Raw genomic sequence first — 17,484 nt, forward strand, 5'->3', positions numbered from 1 at the left:
CAGTTGGTAAACGACGACCAATGACTTGGTATTCTTTGAAATGAGCCACTGATAAAAACAAAAAAAAGTAGTATTTTACTTGTTAGTAAACAAATGCTTGAAAAAAATACTGTACTGCACACAGCATCTACACAATAGGGATGAATGTTCAAAATATGTCCCTATTTAATTGCTTCTTGTATAATTTTTGAATAGTTCCTAGAATTTTTCAAATTTTCTTGCAAAAATTTCTGAGATGTCAACTATTTTATATGAAGGCCGAATGGTACCTTGACAGAACCTGGAGAAAATATGGTAGTAATAATACAGTACTTAGTGTATTTCAGGAAGCAACAATCTTGGTTTGGATTGACTGGTCAGTGATTCAAGTACTTGGGCTTCAGTTATATTCTTCATTTAGTTCGATCTCATGATATGCTATAGCTAGGTTTTCATTCATTCCATAATTACACGATATGTTCTGCTACATACTTTTTATTTGCTTGATTCCTTTGTTACGGTTCTCTTCTGCTATTCTCTGAAATAAGCTGCCTCCAATAACGGTTATAACTATCTATTAGAGTTTCTTGTTCGTACCGTTACTAACTCCAACGGAAAGAGTCTAGAAAGGATCAGGCGAAAAAGTGGGAATACGCTAGACAGACACTATGTTACACCAGGCGGGCCTTGCCTTTAGCTATATGGCCTGTCCAGAAAGCAGTTGCATAGGCGGCATATAATTTTTTCCTCGGCAACTAAGCACACCGGCCTACTGGTTCTGGTGGGAACAGTAGAAAAATTTGAAAAGACACAGACATCCTATGATATGATAAAACATGAAATGTACGGATGCTCAGTCTCGAAATGGTTTTGTTTTAGAAAAAAAATGGGTTTCTTACGTTTACTATTACGTAAACATAATAGTTGGCAATATAGCAAATGACAGATAAGCTTGCTTGTTGAATTTTTTATCTAGCTCGTAACTATTTATTAAGCTTTTTTTTTATAGAAAATAGGCTTTTTTCTACCTTTTTATATCAAGCGTATATATATTAGTGAATTTAACTTCAATGCTCTCAATAGATAGTATAGTATCAATTAAGTTCGTTTATCCAGTAAATGGAAAGGATGGTTCAAGATTCTCGGATACATCAAAATTATTACTCATGCGAACTTACTGTATTAACTGTGGTAAATCGTCTCCCTTCGATTTGTTACCAAAAAATTTGAATAAACTCCCATCAGTAACAGAAACCCATATTTCGTGTTCTAAATCATTTATCGTATCCCAAGTACCTTTCAAAACATTTTTCATTCTCAAGTCATCTTGTTTGTCTAAATTTTTATTATAGACGGTATTTGTATGCCATCCATAGACCAAAGGTAGTTTTGCAATATCAACAATTTGATGGCTTGCAGCAGAAACTGCCCTTGTCATGAAATTGTAATCTAGGGCTAAACATCTATTAAACTCACAGCAAAAGGTATCATTTGGAACCTTTTGGCCTTTGGGTAAATATTTTACTGTTGCCTTTTCAAACGCATTGTTGACTGGTAATAAAACGGGGTCAAGCTGCCCTCTGACCAAAGGTTTGCCTTTTGTGTCTATGAATTTTTCATTATAGTACTTCCTAAATCTTACCAACCTTCCATGGACAGGTTGGTAAATATAGGTGTTTCCATTTCTTGTAGTCGTATCCTTAAACAGTTTTCCATACTTTTTCGACATGGTATAGGGTAGTGCAATTTCTTCACCTAGTCTTTGATATGTCTTTGTTTTTAAGGAAGGAACAACACGTTCCATAGTATTTAATGTTGAATTGGCTACTTTGTCAAAAAAATTGATTACTGGCGCCACAGTTTGAACAGGTCTTGATATTATCACCTTTTGTATTCTGGGCTTTGTTTGTGATAAAATAATTCTCGTGATAGCCACCTTATTAGCAATTTCTTCTGTTTCTTGTATTAGTGGATAAGCTCCAACATGATCTACTGTCTTGAAGTTTAGTCGACCCCTGCTAGCCGCCTGTTTATTTGCATCGCGAGTATGGCTCTCGGGAATATTCTCAGTAGCTTGTTCCTCTTCTGTATGTGGCTGTACAGTTTCATTGCATATGTTTGAGTTTTTGTGTATGAAATGTTCACTTTTTTCCTGTGGTTTTGTGACCTTTACTATATTTAAATCTGTTGACATGTTTGTTAATATATGTTATGTGAAATCAGTGCAGCAAAAACAATTTTTTATGTTCTTGTTACTTTTACTAGAAAACGAAAGAAGTAAGAAGTTAATTCGAAAGTGTACTATGAAGAGTCAAGGAGTAAACACTTCTTACCAATTTATAGTTTCAAAAATAGTGGTTAAATGACCATGAAATGTTTTTGTGTCGCGCGCAGTCGGCGATAATTTGCAGAGCAGACCGTCTGACGCTACTGCAGGAACGGGAAAAGGAAGACCAATGTGGAGCACATCCATGTTTTAGCAACTGTATAAAGAAATGTTGTTGTATGACTAAATTCTGCTTTTTGTGATTGTGGAGTTGTAAAATACCGGTATAACATTGAAAAGTAACCTTCTGTAGTGAAATTTTTCTTTTTCTTTTCATTTTATGGCTAACACATCTATTTATATGTTGCGTTTGCTACGAGGAAAAATAATGGTTAATTGTGTTCAGAAGCTCTTAAACGGAAGTAACCAATGACACCAATATAATAGATTGCTTTTCTTTAATTCAGGTAAATTTCCTTGAGTAAAAGAAATCCAAAAACTATTACATTTTCCATTTAACTTTCAGTTGTAAAACCAGAAAAAAGAACGACGAATAGCTATCTCTTCTCGAAACTCTCTAGATTTTCTTTACCTAATATTGAAGCTAATTCTCCGCTGCTACTAAATGTAACCTATTTATCATTCCACCAATGAGTAAATTTTACAAAGTGTTATCTCAAGTGTGCTGTATTGTCCAAAAGAGTAACTACGTGGTTTTTGCGCGCTCCTTATTATAAGTACAATTGTTTTCATAGCAACAGAATTGGGGGATAAACATCAAGAGAATGCATTGAGTTACTACGCAGGCTTTAAAGTAAGGCCACTACGCGGCAGTAGTTGGTCTCTGATAATAGCTAATTATTGTATACTACGAACTCTACTGAGAAAACATGACCTTTTAAGATCCCGGAGCATTTCTTCTAGAGGCCTTTGTTGCAGTAGTCCGTTATTGAGATCGCGTTGCGACACATATACACTCTCATCCAGCCCTTTTTTGTCCTTCTCGTTTTTGTTCATTTTTGCTTGGGATCCATATATCGCCCAGTTAGGACAAAGGTAAACAAGAAATCCTAGTTATGTAAACATCCGAAAGGGGAAGTAAAGGAAAACATCGAGACACTGAACCCGATTCGGAAATGCGAACCACGGGAGTATGCAAAAATAACAACAATCATATTTTTTCAAGATTCAAGCCAATTTCGAGATTAAACTTTAATGGCTTAAACCTTGAAACAAAGGAGTATGACAGGTTGATTCGAAGAAATTGTGGACAAGAAATTCTGAAGTTTAACTTGTCACGCCGTTATACGCGATTACAATGCATGGAAAATCCCATGGTTATTCTAATCGAGCCTCAAACTTTTTTTTACCTGCGAGTATCTCTTAGTGCGGATTGGTAAACAAGAGAGCTGACAACACACTAAAACTACGTTGTATAACGATATATAGCCTTGCTTAAGTAAACGATAGGTGCATGCCCATTTCGATAGGAAAATCTTAATTTTAAGCCCGTTGCCGTAAATGTCATTCGATACTGTTTACAGTTTACTTTTAAAGCGGAAACATTCTTGATGATTTAAGTTGGGGCGCTTTTTTAGCATTCTACGAGGGAAATCAAGCGAAGTGTTATTTAAACGCAACATTTCTTTGTGCCTTCCATTTTTCATCTATATTTGGAACTATAGTGCGTTTAGTTGATTAGTTATCCTGCGGATATGTATAATTGATTGAAAAAAGAATATAGAACTAAAGAAATTTTTCAGAAAAATGGATGAGATACAACCTTCAGAGACATTTATGTTGCGAACACCGAAATCAAAAAAAAACATTGGGCTTATAATACCATGTACACCAAGTAAAAAAAGTAAATACTCCCCAGATTTCACAACAGAAGATATTACACCTTCCAAACGGTTTCGTATATATCAAGCTAAATTTAAAACAAGTTCAAGAAATGTCAAGGCCCAAACTCTCAGCGTGTCAACAAAGAAAAATCGAGATCAAATAACTAATCCTTTCATGACTGAAGGACATACTGATTACTGCAATATTATTAGTCCTGGGTTGAGTTTTGATAACGATTGCTTCTCAGAACATGAATTAGTTAGTCCATTAAGTGATATTTCTTCAATAAACTCCACTTCACCTGATGTTGAAAAGCTCGATTCTTTAGATCCTTTTGGTGTTGATTCATTTGTCTGGAATTGTAAACCTCTTGTTAATAAAGAAGCATTGGAGCTCCATCGAATGATTCATTCTTCGTTTCCCATGAGTCCACCAAAATCTGGCAATGACATGCCACTATTACTACCTAAAATGAAAAAAAGTTTATCTCCAGTTGGTAGATCGGTTTTCAAACCAACAAGGTATGAACCCTCTCACCGCTTATTGAAGCCCAAAAAATCAATTCTAACGATGCCAGCTAAATCTCTTAATCTCATAGTCAGTTCCTCGCGAGGTTCGCTAAATGATGCTACCATTTTTGCCACCGAAATAAATTCTACGTTGAGCAATGAAGAAAATAAATTACCAGCAATTTCTAGTACCTGGGAAAAGCTTACGATTCCGGTAAATTCTTCAATTAAAGAAAAATATAAAAAGCTTAAAGATCAAATTTATGGACAAGCTGGTAACTCTGACGAAGATGAAGATAATGAAGAAGACAACCTTCCTGATGCAGCGGTAATAAGAGGCTATAAATTCCAATTGAAAAGATGTGAAGAGCCTACGCCAGAGAATAGTAAGGACTATAAAAAAGTTCAGTGGGCAAAAGTTTTAGAACAATAGTTCGGGCCTTCTATCCCTATATATTGTATTCCAATCAAGGGAGTTGTTTTTTGTTAATAACTGGTCTTTTAAATTAAATGAAAAAAATTTCAGGCATTTTGTGATGAATGTTGTATTCTTTTTTTGAAGTTGGAGTAATCGTAAGAAAGCCAAGCACCAATCATTATTTTTCCTTTCCATTTTTTGTTGTATTGCAAGAACATCATTATTAAATTATTGCTGTTAACGTTACTGTTGTTGTTATTATTATTATTATTATTATTATTATTATTATCATTACCTGTTTGCTTTTCTTTTTCTTTGAATTATATCCTACACTTCTTATTGTATTAAAATTTATGATAAACATTATATAAAACATTATAGACGATTGTATATATATACATCGTATAACGATCTTTTAAAAAGTATTCATTTTTCACAATTTTCAACGTAGAGCGCTCAATGGCCATCTAAGCAGTCATCGGTATTGCAATTGGCAGCATCATCGATGAGACAAGTAGATCCTGAAATAGTGGTGCCGCATGTCCTCGGCCTTAATGATAGAGAAGCAATGTGTGGATGGTCATCTTGAGAGCCTGCAGTAGTTCCAATATGTGCAGCTCTTTCGGTCGAACTGACTTCCCTACTCGTAAACTCAGGTTGCAACGTAGCGGAGTGGATGCCATAATGATGAAGTTTTGCTCTGACTAATTTTGCCAGGTCGGTAAACTGGTCAGGTGTAATATCGAGTTGAATATGCAAAGATGCGATGTAAATGGACTCCGTTAAATTCCAAATATGAAAGTCATGAATGGCTACGACCCCTGGTATCTGTAAAAGATCTTTTTCCACTTGATCCCCAGATAAAGTAGAAGGTGTCGCCTGCAACAAGATTTTGGAAGCCCTACACGATAGAGGGAGTGCAGAGGAAAATATTATACCAGTAATTACCAATGAGACAAGTGGATCTGTATAATACTTCCAAGAATAGTCGGTTTTCCAAATGAAAAAAGCTGATAATACAACACCAATGTTACCAAGAGCATCACCCAAAACATGTAGGAACACGCCATGCATGTTTAAGGATCTCTTGCTTTTCTTATATTGTTCATTATTGCCGCCGCTGGTGATAGTATGACTGGATGCTGAGTATGTTGGCGTCTTCGATGTATCTTCTGGCGTCAACAGCCTAGTGTTTTCATTCATGAAATTATTCACTATGGTATTAGGCATAATCTCGTCAATATTGTCCGTACTATCCATAGGTGAGGTGGCCCCTATTCCGTCATCATGCGCATGAGTATGTGTGTGGGACGATGGCATATGAATCTCTCTGTCAGGAAAGAGATCGCCATGGGAATGACCATGCCCATGCCCATGCATTTGACCATGATCGTGAAATAGGAAAAGGCCAGCGCAGTTCGATATCAACCCTGCAATGCCCACATATAGGACTAATTTAGGATTTTCAATTACGGGAGGGGCAACAATTCTTTGTAGCGCTTCAATCAGAATAGAGACACATAAGGCAATTAAAAAGATGGAGTTAATCAAAGCACCTAAAATCTCAGCCCTTTTCCAACCATAAGTATACGTTGAATCTGGGTTTTTGTTTTTGGCAACATTCACCGCCCAAAGGGCAACCACAAGAGAAATTATATCGTTCAGCATATGGAATGAGTCGGCAATCAAGGCCAGAGAGTGGGAAATGTACCCGGTAGTTATCTCTATCACAAAAAAAACTGTATCCAGCAGCAGCAAGGATATAATCCTTATTTCTTTGCTTCCAAATTTCATTTCTTCTCGATCCTTCCGTGCCTGGTATGCAATATTATTGATAGAAAAGAATGAATTCGTGTACTACAATAAACCAAAAAATCTCACTGAGCAATCGCTTGGGAATATATAAGATAACGTATTCCCTCTATTGTTTAGAGATTCGATTTGGCCTTCCTGCTTTATGTGGATCGTCAGCATATTGCCTTTGCCTTGAACATGAAAATTCGCTACTGAAAGCGGGTAGGCGGATGTGAGTATATACACCCACATTTCCTTTTTTCAGGACCAAGCTGACTACTTTAAGAGATATACGACTGTTGGCTGGCGGCCGTGGGATGTGCGCTTAAGAACCACCAATATGAGGCAATGAGACTCATTGTAGTGAAAATAGATTATAGCAAGCACAGGAGAAGGTCCAGTTAAATCGTAGAATTTTCAAGCGGCGGTCTCTCCACACTTTGCTTCTCTTTCTTGCAATATGTTGTGATCACATGTTTTATCTATGTTAACCAAGAAAACTGTGTACGTTGACAAAGCCATACGGATAATATAACTAAAACGAAAAATAAAACCACTATTAATTAACAACTAGGCTCTATGCAGTAAAAAAAAAGGCGAAGTGTTGAAATTCGCTGTAACGTATATAAACTCAGCTACCCTATAACAAACCTATTCGTTTTAATATAGGGAGGTATTGAACTGTAAACCTACTAAAGCATTTATTTATATTTTTGTTCCCAACAGCAGCATTAACTCGGCCGGGAGTAGGAACGAAGATCAGACACGGAAAAAAGCGGAAACTAAAAATGAAATATCTTGATAAATGTTGCTATAAAAAAAAGAAGTCACATTTGTAAGGGGAGAGGGTCTTTCTGGTCAACGCTTTTGTGCACAGAATAAGAGTACGTCACCGAGGTTTTCATACACGTCACTTCGTTGCACAAGACCGGTCAATATGCCTTCCCTGCAGCTCACTGTGAAAAGAAGCCAGGCACCATTGATACATCCGATAACACCGGCTGTATCCTTTAGCACGCAGGGTTTTCCCGACAAATGATCAAGCCGCGTTAACCGCGGAGGAGAAAACTACTTGAAAGAAGAATGAGGGAAGGGGGCTTGGATGTCATCTTTTATAAGGAAAATGACAGGGACAATAGTTAAGTCTATAACGCTGTGACAGGATCATGATGATCGTCATGTCAGAATTCATAAACATAGTAAATATAACATCACTTGATACTGAATAAAAGAGCACCCATCCACCGCATAAGAGATGGAAGAGGTGGTGTGCACAGGGTAACAGACATACGTTGCCTTGGCGCGTGTTTTTTTTTTTTTTGCTTTTTTTGGTTCCTTTTTTGGTTCCTTTTCGGTTTCTTTCGCGGATATCGTATTATCGATATACAAGGGAAATATTTGGAGATCTTCTTCGCTGCCTTTAAATGAGAGGCTTTAACCGCCTTATTTTCTCTTTTTTTCTTTTTGCCCCTCACTTATCCTGGAACCATTGTAATATATTTAATAAGCTCAAAAGGTCTTGTTATTGGTAAAGATAAAATAAAGAACAAGACAAACAAAAACACTAAAAAAGACAACAATATGGTTGCTCAATATACTGTCCCAGTTGGGAAAGCGGCCAATGAACATGAAACTGCTCCAAGAAGAAATTATCAATGTAGCGAGAAGCCAATGGTCAGACCGCCTAACACTAAGTGTTCCACGGTTTATGAGTTTGCTCTGGAGTGCTTCCAGAAGAACAAAAATTTCAATGCCATGGGCTGGAGGGATGTTAAGGAAATTCACGAAGAGTCCAAATCTGTTGTGAAAAAAGTTGATGGTAAGGAGACTTCTGTAGAGAAAAAATGGATGTATTATGAACTATCTCATTACAGTTATAACTCCTTCGACCAATTGACGGATATCATGCACGATGTTGGTCGTGGGCTGGTGAAAATGGGGTTGAAGCCTAATGATGACGATAAATTACATCTTTATGCCGCAACTTCCCACAAATGGATGAAGATGTTCCTGGGCGCACAGTCGCAGGGTATTCCTGTTGTTACTGCTTATGACACCTTGGGTGAGAAAGGACTGATTCATTCGCTAGTGCAAACCGGCTCTAACGCCATCTTTACAGATAACTCTTTACTTTCAACTTTAATCAAGCCAGTACAAGCCGCTCAGGATGTAAAATTCATAATTCACTTCGATTCCATCGACCCTGCAGACAAGAGGCAAAGTGGTAAGATCTATCAATCTGCCCATGATGCTATCGATAAGATCAAAGAGGCTAGACCTGATATTAAGACCTTCAGCTTCGAAGAAATCCTGAAACTAGGTGAAGACTCTCGTAACGAGATCGATGTTCATCCGCCTAGTAGTGATGATCTTTGCTGCATTATGTACACTTCAGGTTCTACAGGTGAACCAAAGGGTGTAGTCCTGAAGCATTCAAATATTGTTGCAGGTGTTGGAGGTGCAAGTTTGAATGTTTTAAAATTTGTGGGAAATACAGATCGTGTTATTTGCTTTTTGCCACTTGCCCACATTTTTGAATTAGTATTCGAGTTATTATCCTTTTACTGGGGTGCCTGCATTGGTTATGCCACCGTAAAAACTTTGACCAACAGTTCCGTGAGAAATTGTCAGGGTGATTTGCAAGAGTTCAAACCCACTATTATGGTTGGTGTTGCTGCTGTTTGGGAAACAGTAAGAAAAGGAATTCTAAACCAAATTGATAATCTACCCTTCCTCACTAAGAAAATCTTTTGGACTACTTATAATACAAAGTTGAACATGCATCGTTTCCACATTCCCGGCGGCGGCATCTTGGGTAATTTGATTTTCAAGAAAATCAGAACTGCCACAGGTGGACAATTGCGGTATTTGTTAAACGGTGGTTCTCCGATTAGTCGGGACGCTCAGGAGTTCATTTCCAATTTGATTTGCCCCATGTTGATCGGTTATGGTTTAACCGAAACATGTGCTAGCACTACTATCTTGAATCCTGCCCATTTCGAACTGGGCGTCGCAGGTGATTTGACTGGATGTGTCACAGTCAAGTTAATAGATGTTGAAGAATTAGGCTATTTTGCTAAGAACAACCAGGGTGAAGTCTGGATCAAAGGTGCCAATGTCACACCGGAATACTATAAAAACGAAAAGGAAACTTCTCAAGCTTTAACCAGCGATGGCTGGTTCAAGACTGGTGATATCGGTGAATGGGAAGCAAATGGCCACTTGAAAATTATTGACAGAAAGAAAAATTTGGTGAAGACAATGAACGGTGAATATATTGCTCTTGAAAAACTAGAATCCGTTTACAGATCCAACGAATACGTTGCTAACATTTGCGTTTACGCTGACCAATCCAAAACTAAGCCGGTCGGTATCATTGTGCCAAATCATGCTCCATTAACAAAATTGGCCAAAAAATTGGGAATCATGGAACGGAGTGATAGTTCAATTAACATTGAGAATTACTTGCAGGATTCAAAATTGGTTAAAGCTGTTTATTCTGATCTGTTGAAGACAGGTAAAGACCAAGGCTTAGTCGGTATTGAATTACTAGCAGGTATAGTGTTCTTTGACGGCGAATGGACCCCACAAAACGGTTATGTTACATCCGCTCAGAAATTGAAAAGGAAGGAGATTTTGAATGCCGTCAAAGACAAAGTCGACGCCGTCTATGGTTCTTCTTAATTAAGCGACTTTGCCATGGCGGCAACCCTCACTACGCTAGGAACGCATTTTATCTTCTGCTTTAAAACCGCTAACTATAATGTAATAGAATGCAAAGGTTACCTTGTTTTAATGTTGTTGCCTTTTTCTGCTGGTCGTATCATCTCATTTTACATATGTTTGTAGTTTGTTTCATCATATTAACCATAGCATATATTAGATATACTCATGATCACGATGAAAAATGTACATTTCATCATGTTCTAAAAAATAATATGACTGACCTGTGTCAGTTTATTACTAAAGTCTGAGCGATGAATCTATATATACTTAAGTGTTTATTTACCTCAATATGCGTATCGACGCCAAGAGCTCAAAATAAGAGTTGACCTCGTTTTATTTGGACTCTCGGCTATTTGTTGAGCAAACAGAGCTTCAGAGATGTTGTTAACTTTAGTGCATTATGCACTGATTTTTCAGTACTCAGTTCAACAGCTCTCTACACATCACAGCACGTAAACCATAGCAACCAGTAGCTCCTATATGTTGCCGCATACAACAAAAGAAGAACTAGAAGCCTACCATCCTCTGCGAACAACCCATTTTTTCGTGCCCGACGTCCAAGGCACTCTGCTGTGAGCGTGCCTAAAGACGCGTAACTTTACCAGATGTATGATTTCTCAACAATTCTACTAAACACAAAGGAATGGCGTGGCAAAAACACTATATATCAAGATTGTTGAGTACTCAGCTGTTAGTATTTTTTTACGACACACGCCAAGTTTGACACATTATATGTGACTTCTTTCGACCAGTGACCTGCTACTCCTTTTGTGGCTAGACATTTTTATGTAAATGAGTTTAGTTTTATTCGCGTAGAGTTGACCAAAAGATAGCACCGTTAGGCGGTAAGAATTGAAATTAAGAAGGTACGTCATTGTTGGCTTGTCATGATTGGTCTGCCAATTCAATTACCTTGGGAGGGAAACTGCCGAATGTTTGGTTGAAAATCCAACAAATTACTCATTAACCCCGTTCATTCATTACTCTTGATGGACCTTCTTCTCAATGTCGAAGATTTTATTCTTGGCATTGTTGAAATTTTGACACAACCCACGAGAATCTAGCTCGGCGTTTATTTTTCTGTTCCAGACTCAGCAAAACTCCACCTACTACCCTGCTTTTATATAAGAGCATTCGGATTACCCGATACAAAACGGATATAAAACGGAAATGAGGTGTGTATCGCCAAGTCAAGTATCAAAGTAGAAATTACCGAGATGAGGTGTGAGGATGGTATGGAGGAAAAGAGTAGTTAACCAACAAGAGAGAGGTAATTCCAAGACTAACGTTAATGAACTACAACACAGACTCTGGTAATACAGTTTATGTCGGGAATCTAGATCCAAGAATAACGAAAGAACAACTTTATGAACTTTTCATTCAGATTAACCCAGTTTTAAGGATAAAGTATCCTAAGGATAAAGTTTTGCAAACTCACCAAGGGTACGCATTCATCGAATTCTATAACAGAGAGGATGCTCAATATGTGATACAAATAATGCATAATACAGTCAAGTTATACGATCGACTGATAAAAGTTCGTCAAGTGACCAGTTCCATAGGAACTTCCAATTTAGCTTCGAATAGTTCTAGGGACATAACTTTACCTGTTGCTAAGTTGTTTATAAAAAACCTAGCAGATTCGATAAACTGTGACCAATTGACGAAAATATTTAACAAATTTGGCAGGACAATAAGCGAACCTAAGATTTTTCATCTATCGAACGGGAAATTGAAATGTGCGTATGTTTATTTTGAAGATTTTGAGAAAGCAGATTTGGCAATAAAATCGTTGGACAACCAACTAGTGGCTAACAGTAGAATAAATGTTGATTATGCTTTTAAGGAAAGTGGCAAAGGTAACGCGAAATATGGCGACGAGGTTGATAGATTGTTGAATAAAGAAGCATTAAAGCATGACATGTTAAAATAAGGTCCCACTACTAACCACAAAACAAGAAATATAAACGTAACAAAAGCACCGCCGGCATTAGTACGTTATATACTTATATATATGTACTAGGGGCTATATTGATTTTTACACTTATTTATTGTCTTTTTGACTTCCTCCTCGCAGTTAAACCGAGCAAATTTCACTGGATTTCTTGTAGGAAAAGTACACTGAGCTCCAAATATTGCAAGCTTCATTTTTTGATTCTGCATCCTCAGCTTTTTCTTCTTTTGCAGCACATTTGAATCTATCCATCGAAGTATAATACCAAGGCTTACCTAATGGGTAATCTGAAAAATGAATATACTTGGATTTTGCAACGGTGTCATTTAATGAACCAAGGATATCATTTCCATCATCATCCAATGTCTTATAACCTAAAATATCATTATAAATCATAGGATAATGTTGTGGGTTTTTCAATGAGCCTGTTAGTAAGCCATACCTTGCAAACGGCAGAACTAATACCTCTGGTTTAAAAAGGTTCTTGACTTTCCTGAAAAAAATGAATTGTTCATAAATAATCCTTTTCAAGTTGTACATCTCTTCATTGATCAAATCCATATCGTATTTCTCCTTCTTATTTAACACTTTGGGCAGCGTAACCTTCATAATTTTATCAAATACTTCCTTTGAGGGACTGATAACCATTAAATTGGAGGCAAATTTTAACTTACCAACCTTTTTGCTACTCTGAAAATTAAATAGCGGTGAAAGAGATGATGTAGAACTCATAATATCTTGGGCTATGTTATTCGAATTTAGATATAACGAATGTGGCAAGCTTGGTAAATGGTTATAAATCATCTGACCCTTACGAATTCTTTTGGTAAGCACTTTAGTATACGATTCAAGATTGATAGGTTGCTTTTCACGATGTTGGGTTTCATGGTACGATTTTTTTAAATCATCATTAGATAAAGACCAATATGTTAGTGGTGCTGCAAATTTGATGTGATCAGGCAAAAAGAATAACTCGTCTAAATCAGATCTTAAATTTGCATCGTTATCGAAGTAAATAATACGATCAAATTCTGTTTGGTTAAATACCAGTAATTTCGTTAAGCTTTCGTTCCAAGGCGTAGTATCCTTTGGCTTGACAATATTGTCTATATATTTGATAATAACCTGATTCTCATCTATAGCTTGTATCTTGCGAAGAAGTAAGTTGACATCATCTATTTTTGAAGAAGTGCTTGATTCTACTAGATCTTGGGATATCAGAAGGACCAATTTAGCCTTTGTTCCAAACTCCTGTTTCAAATCATTAAAAATGATCAAGGTATTACACAGATAGTCTGCATCCGTTACATAGTTCACGTAGGCAAACTTTGACCATTCAATTACTCGATTACTCTTCAGCTCTCCATCCAAACGGGCTGCATATAGCTCATCTATTGTTCCGACAGGAATCTGCTTAATCTCTAATGGATTGTAAATGTGAAGTCCATCCTTTTTCTGTTGAAAATACTTTTTATAGTACTTTATTTCCTCATTGTACTGGAAGTGGACGACACATCTCGATACTATAAATACGGTGAGAACACCAAACAAAACGAACACAAGGAACCTAATTCTTCTTTTGGAGATCAGCCTCATTATTGAAATGAAGGGCGAGATATACAGTTCAGCAGAACAGTGCTAAAATTGTTCAAAGTAAATCGGCACTTGTTTCCGGCAACTTCAACTAACCAATCAACCGGATACAGTACAATTAATACCGTGAACGAGATCTGAACATTGGGTCATAAGTATCTCAAAGACTAGTTTTTGTCCAAACGGTCGCATACTGAGCGGAACGAGACATAGTAAGAATAATACTAAAGAAAACCCTACATTTCATTAGAACCCTAAAAAACACCAAGGTAAAACCCTAAATATATATTGGCGGCTATTTTCCCGATTTTAAAGCATAATATCTGCATTCTCCAAAGGAAAACTTTTATCAGAAATCAGTACTTTAATGACATTCATTAATTCCTTCCAAAATAAAAGTGGCAGTTCTCAAAGAATTAGAGGAGGATTCGCAAAAGTGAAAAGTAATCTTTTTGTTTGCGTTTTAGTTTGAAGGAAGCAATAGAGTATACTTGTTGTGGTGAGAAGACCTAAACAAGTTCTTCTTTACCCAAACAATGCTTCTTTGACTTTTCTTTATCAGTTTGCCACCTTTATTTATTCTAGTTACCTAAAAAAATTACAGCTAAAAGAAAACCGTGCGTTATTACCATGGTTGATATTTTAACGAATGTTTGTGTTAACGAAGTGGTTATGTAGGGAATGAATTACCACCCTGGAAGAACTCGTTTAAGAACAAAGTTCAGATCTGGATCAAGCTCTCGCGCCCTTTAAGTGAAAATCGCGACGCGACAAAAGGCAAATATAATGGAAGGCCACCTGGTCGAGTGTGAAGGAAAGTGTCGAAGGAAGGGCGTCTTCCTTTCACCTAGGCCTAAAGCAAAGAATTTCCTTCCCCAAATACACATCAAATAAACTATCACATAATGCCTTATAGAGTGGCGACTGGCTATCGTGAAAAGAGCACCGACGATGATTTGATATGGAGAAGGCCAATAGTAAAGGAGGAGCTTGAAGATGCTGACAGTTTCTTAATGGAGGAAACCAGACCATATGATAAAGCCAAGAATGAGAGAGCAGCATCACGCTTGGACTACATAGTCATGCCCATCATTTTCACTGTACTGGGTATGTTTACTAGAATGTATAAAATTGGGCGTAACAATCATGTGGTTTGGGATGAAGCTCATTTTGGTAAGTTTGGCTCTTACTACCTGAGACACGAATTTTATCATGATGTTCACCCCCCCCTCGGAAAGATGCTTGTTGGACTGTCTGGTTATTTGGCTGGCTATAATGGTTCTTGGGACTTTCCATCTGGAGAAGTCTATCCCGAAAATGTAAATTATGTCAAAATGAGATTGTTTCAGGCAACGTTTTCATCTCTCTGCGTACCATTGGCCTATTTTACAGGGAGGGCTATCGGATTTTCTAGGATGAGTGTTTGGCTATTTACAATTCTGGTAATTTTTGAGAACTCTTATGCAACATTAGGTAAATTCATCCTCCTGGATTCGATGCTACTTTTTTTTACCGTATCTTCCTACTTTTGTCTTGCCAAGTTCCATACTGTGAGAAGGGTCCCATTTTCGGTTAAGTGGTGGCTGTGGTTATGCCTCACCGGGTTAAACCTGGGTTGCGCGATATCTGTGAAAATGGTAGGCCTTTTCATCATTAGTGTAGTAGGTATTTACACCATCGTCGAACTATGGAACCTCTTAAGTGATAAATCGGTAACTTGGAAGGATTACGCCAACCATTGGCTGGCAAGAATATTTGGCCTTATCATTATTCCAGTTTGCGTTTTTTTGCTATGTTTTAAAATTCATTTTGATTTGCTATCCAATTCAGGACCAGGGGACTCTACCATGCCGTCGTTATTCCAAGCTAGCCTCAACGGTACGAAAGTGGGTAAAGGACCACGTGATGTTGCCTTAGGGTCTTCCATTATCTCCATAAAAAATCAAGCATTAGGAGGTGCCTTATTACATTCCCATGTTCAACCATTTCCCGAAGGTTCCGAGCAGCAACAAGTGACTGTCTATGGATATAGTGATGCTAACAACGAATGGTTTTTCCAAAGAGTCAGGGGGGCCGAGCCTTGGACTGATGCTGAAAATAATACTGTTGAATTTATTAAGGGTGGCGGAATGTATAGATTGCTACACCGTATTACAGGCAAGAATCTACATACCCACGAAATTCCGGCTCCTGTATCGAAAAGTGAATATGAAGTTTCTGCTTACGGAGATGTTGACTTAGGTGACTACAAAGATAACTGGATTATAGAAATTACGGAGCAAGTGGGGAAAGAAGACCCAACACTTTTGCATCCTCTATCTACGTCTTTCCGTATCAAGAATTCTATATTGGGATGTTATTTAGCTCAGTCCGGCAAACATTTACCAGAATGGGGTTTCAGGCAAGGAGAAGTTGTCTGTTTGAAGCATACCTCCAAAAGAGATAAGAGAACCTGGTGGAATATCGAAACACATGAAAATGAAATATTACCACAGGCAAAGGATTTTGTGTATCCAAAAACCTCGTTCTTCAGAAAGTTCATGCAGCTAAATTCGGCAATGATGGCAACGAATAATGCCTTGGTACCAAACCCCGAAAAGTTTGATGGAATAGCTTCATCCGCTTGGCAATGGCCAACCCTGAACGTCGGAATAAGATTATGCGAGTGGAGTGAAAAATCTATAAAATACTTTTTGATAGGATCTCCTGCGTCTGTCTGGCCCTCAAGTATTGCAGTTTGCGCACTGGTAATACACGTTATATCTTTAATTCTAAGATGGCAAAGGCAATGCGTTGTTCTGTCTGATCCAGTTGGACGCGATGTGTTCTTTATGGCGGCCGTCTATCCGTTACTTGCCTGGATTTTGCATTATATGCCATTTGTAATCATGTCAAGAGTTGTATATGCTCATCACTATCTGCCCACTCTTTACTTTGCCTTAATGATCTTGTCATATTACTTCGATATGATTACCAAACGCTGGGCCACAAAAAAGAATACTGGAAAACTACTTAGACTCAGCGCTTATATTGCATACGGATCATTGGTCATTACTGGTTTTTTTTATTTTTCTCCATTCAGCTTTGGGATGGATGGTCCAGTAGAAGATTATGCGTACTTGGCATGGCTACCTACGTGGCAAATTGTTGAAGATATACGTAATAGATAGATGTATAGAGAGGTTTAAAAGTATTTTTTACCATATAAAAGAAAAGTTACATGAAACGTGAGACAATATTATTGACTATTTCCTCCTTTTTAACGTAGAAAGATACTGTAACTTCAACTACGTGAAGCTATTGATTTAATTTAGTCCTGAAGAAAGTGCGAAAAAAAAAGCTAAAGTATTAAACACTTGTATGTAAAGATATGTGAAATGTATTATATTACTGTCAGAGA

General features: G+C 37.4%; 7 protein-coding genes across 7 annotated transcripts; 4 read left to right on the forward strand and 3 right to left on the reverse strand.

Moving 5' to 3' along the window:
* Nucleotides 1-1,153: 1,153 nt before the first annotated feature.
* Nucleotides 1,154-2,173, reverse strand: SPS4 (Sps4p; the record flags this gene model as incomplete). The annotated part of the gene is made up of 1 exon (XM_056225948.1): nucleotides 1,154-2,173. The coding sequence occupies one exon, from the start codon at nucleotides 2,171-2,173 to the stop codon at nucleotides 1,154-1,156; it is 1,020 nt and encodes a 339-aa protein (XP_056079715.1).
* A 1,839-nt stretch (nucleotides 2,174-4,012) lies between these two features.
* Nucleotides 4,013-5,032, forward strand: SFG1 (Sfg1p; the record flags this gene model as incomplete). The annotated part of the gene is made up of 1 exon (XM_056225949.1): nucleotides 4,013-5,032. The coding sequence occupies one exon, from the start codon at nucleotides 4,013-4,015 to the stop codon at nucleotides 5,030-5,032; it is 1,020 nt and encodes a 339-aa protein (XP_056079716.1).
* A 441-nt stretch (nucleotides 5,033-5,473) lies between these two features.
* On the reverse strand, nucleotides 5,474-6,811 carry COT1 (metal cation transporter COT1; the record flags this gene model as incomplete). Its single annotated transcript, XM_056225950.1, has 1 exon — nucleotides 5,474-6,811. The coding sequence occupies one exon, from the start codon at nucleotides 6,809-6,811 to the stop codon at nucleotides 5,474-5,476; it is 1,338 nt and encodes a 445-aa protein (XP_056079717.1).
* A 1,581-nt stretch (nucleotides 6,812-8,392) lies between these two features.
* Nucleotides 8,393-10,495, forward strand: FAA1 (long-chain fatty acid-CoA ligase FAA1; the record flags this gene model as incomplete). The annotated part of the gene is made up of 1 exon (XM_056225951.1): nucleotides 8,393-10,495. One exon carries the CDS (start codon nucleotides 8,393-8,395, stop codon nucleotides 10,493-10,495), a length of 2,103 nt encoding a protein of 700 aa, XP_056079718.1.
* Nucleotides 10,496-11,828: 1,333 nt separating this feature from the next.
* Nucleotides 11,829-12,470, forward strand: HSH49 (U2 snRNP complex subunit HSH49; the record flags this gene model as incomplete). Its single annotated transcript, XM_056225952.1, has 1 exon — nucleotides 11,829-12,470. The coding sequence occupies one exon, from the start codon at nucleotides 11,829-11,831 to the stop codon at nucleotides 12,468-12,470; it is 642 nt and encodes a 213-aa protein (XP_056079719.1).
* A 144-nt stretch (nucleotides 12,471-12,614) lies between these two features.
* GNT1 (glucose N-acetyltransferase) lies at nucleotides 12,615-14,087 on the reverse strand (the record flags this gene model as incomplete). Its single annotated transcript, XM_056225954.1, has 1 exon — nucleotides 12,615-14,087. One exon carries the CDS (start codon nucleotides 14,085-14,087, stop codon nucleotides 12,615-12,617), a length of 1,473 nt encoding a protein of 490 aa, XP_056079720.1.
* A 902-nt stretch (nucleotides 14,088-14,989) lies between these two features.
* PMT3 (dolichyl-phosphate-mannose-protein mannosyltransferase PMT3) lies at nucleotides 14,990-17,254 on the forward strand (the record flags this gene model as incomplete). The annotated part of the gene is made up of 1 exon (XM_056225955.1): nucleotides 14,990-17,254. One exon carries the CDS (start codon nucleotides 14,990-14,992, stop codon nucleotides 17,252-17,254), a length of 2,265 nt encoding a protein of 754 aa, XP_056079721.1.
* Between the last annotated feature and the right edge of the window lie 230 nt (nucleotides 17,255-17,484).

Source organism: Saccharomyces mikatae, assembly GCF_947241705.1.
Source record: "Saccharomyces mikatae IFO 1815 strain IFO1815 genome assembly, chromosome: 15".
NCBI lineage: Eukaryota > Fungi > Ascomycota > Saccharomycetes > Saccharomycetales > Saccharomycetaceae > Saccharomyces > Saccharomyces mikatae.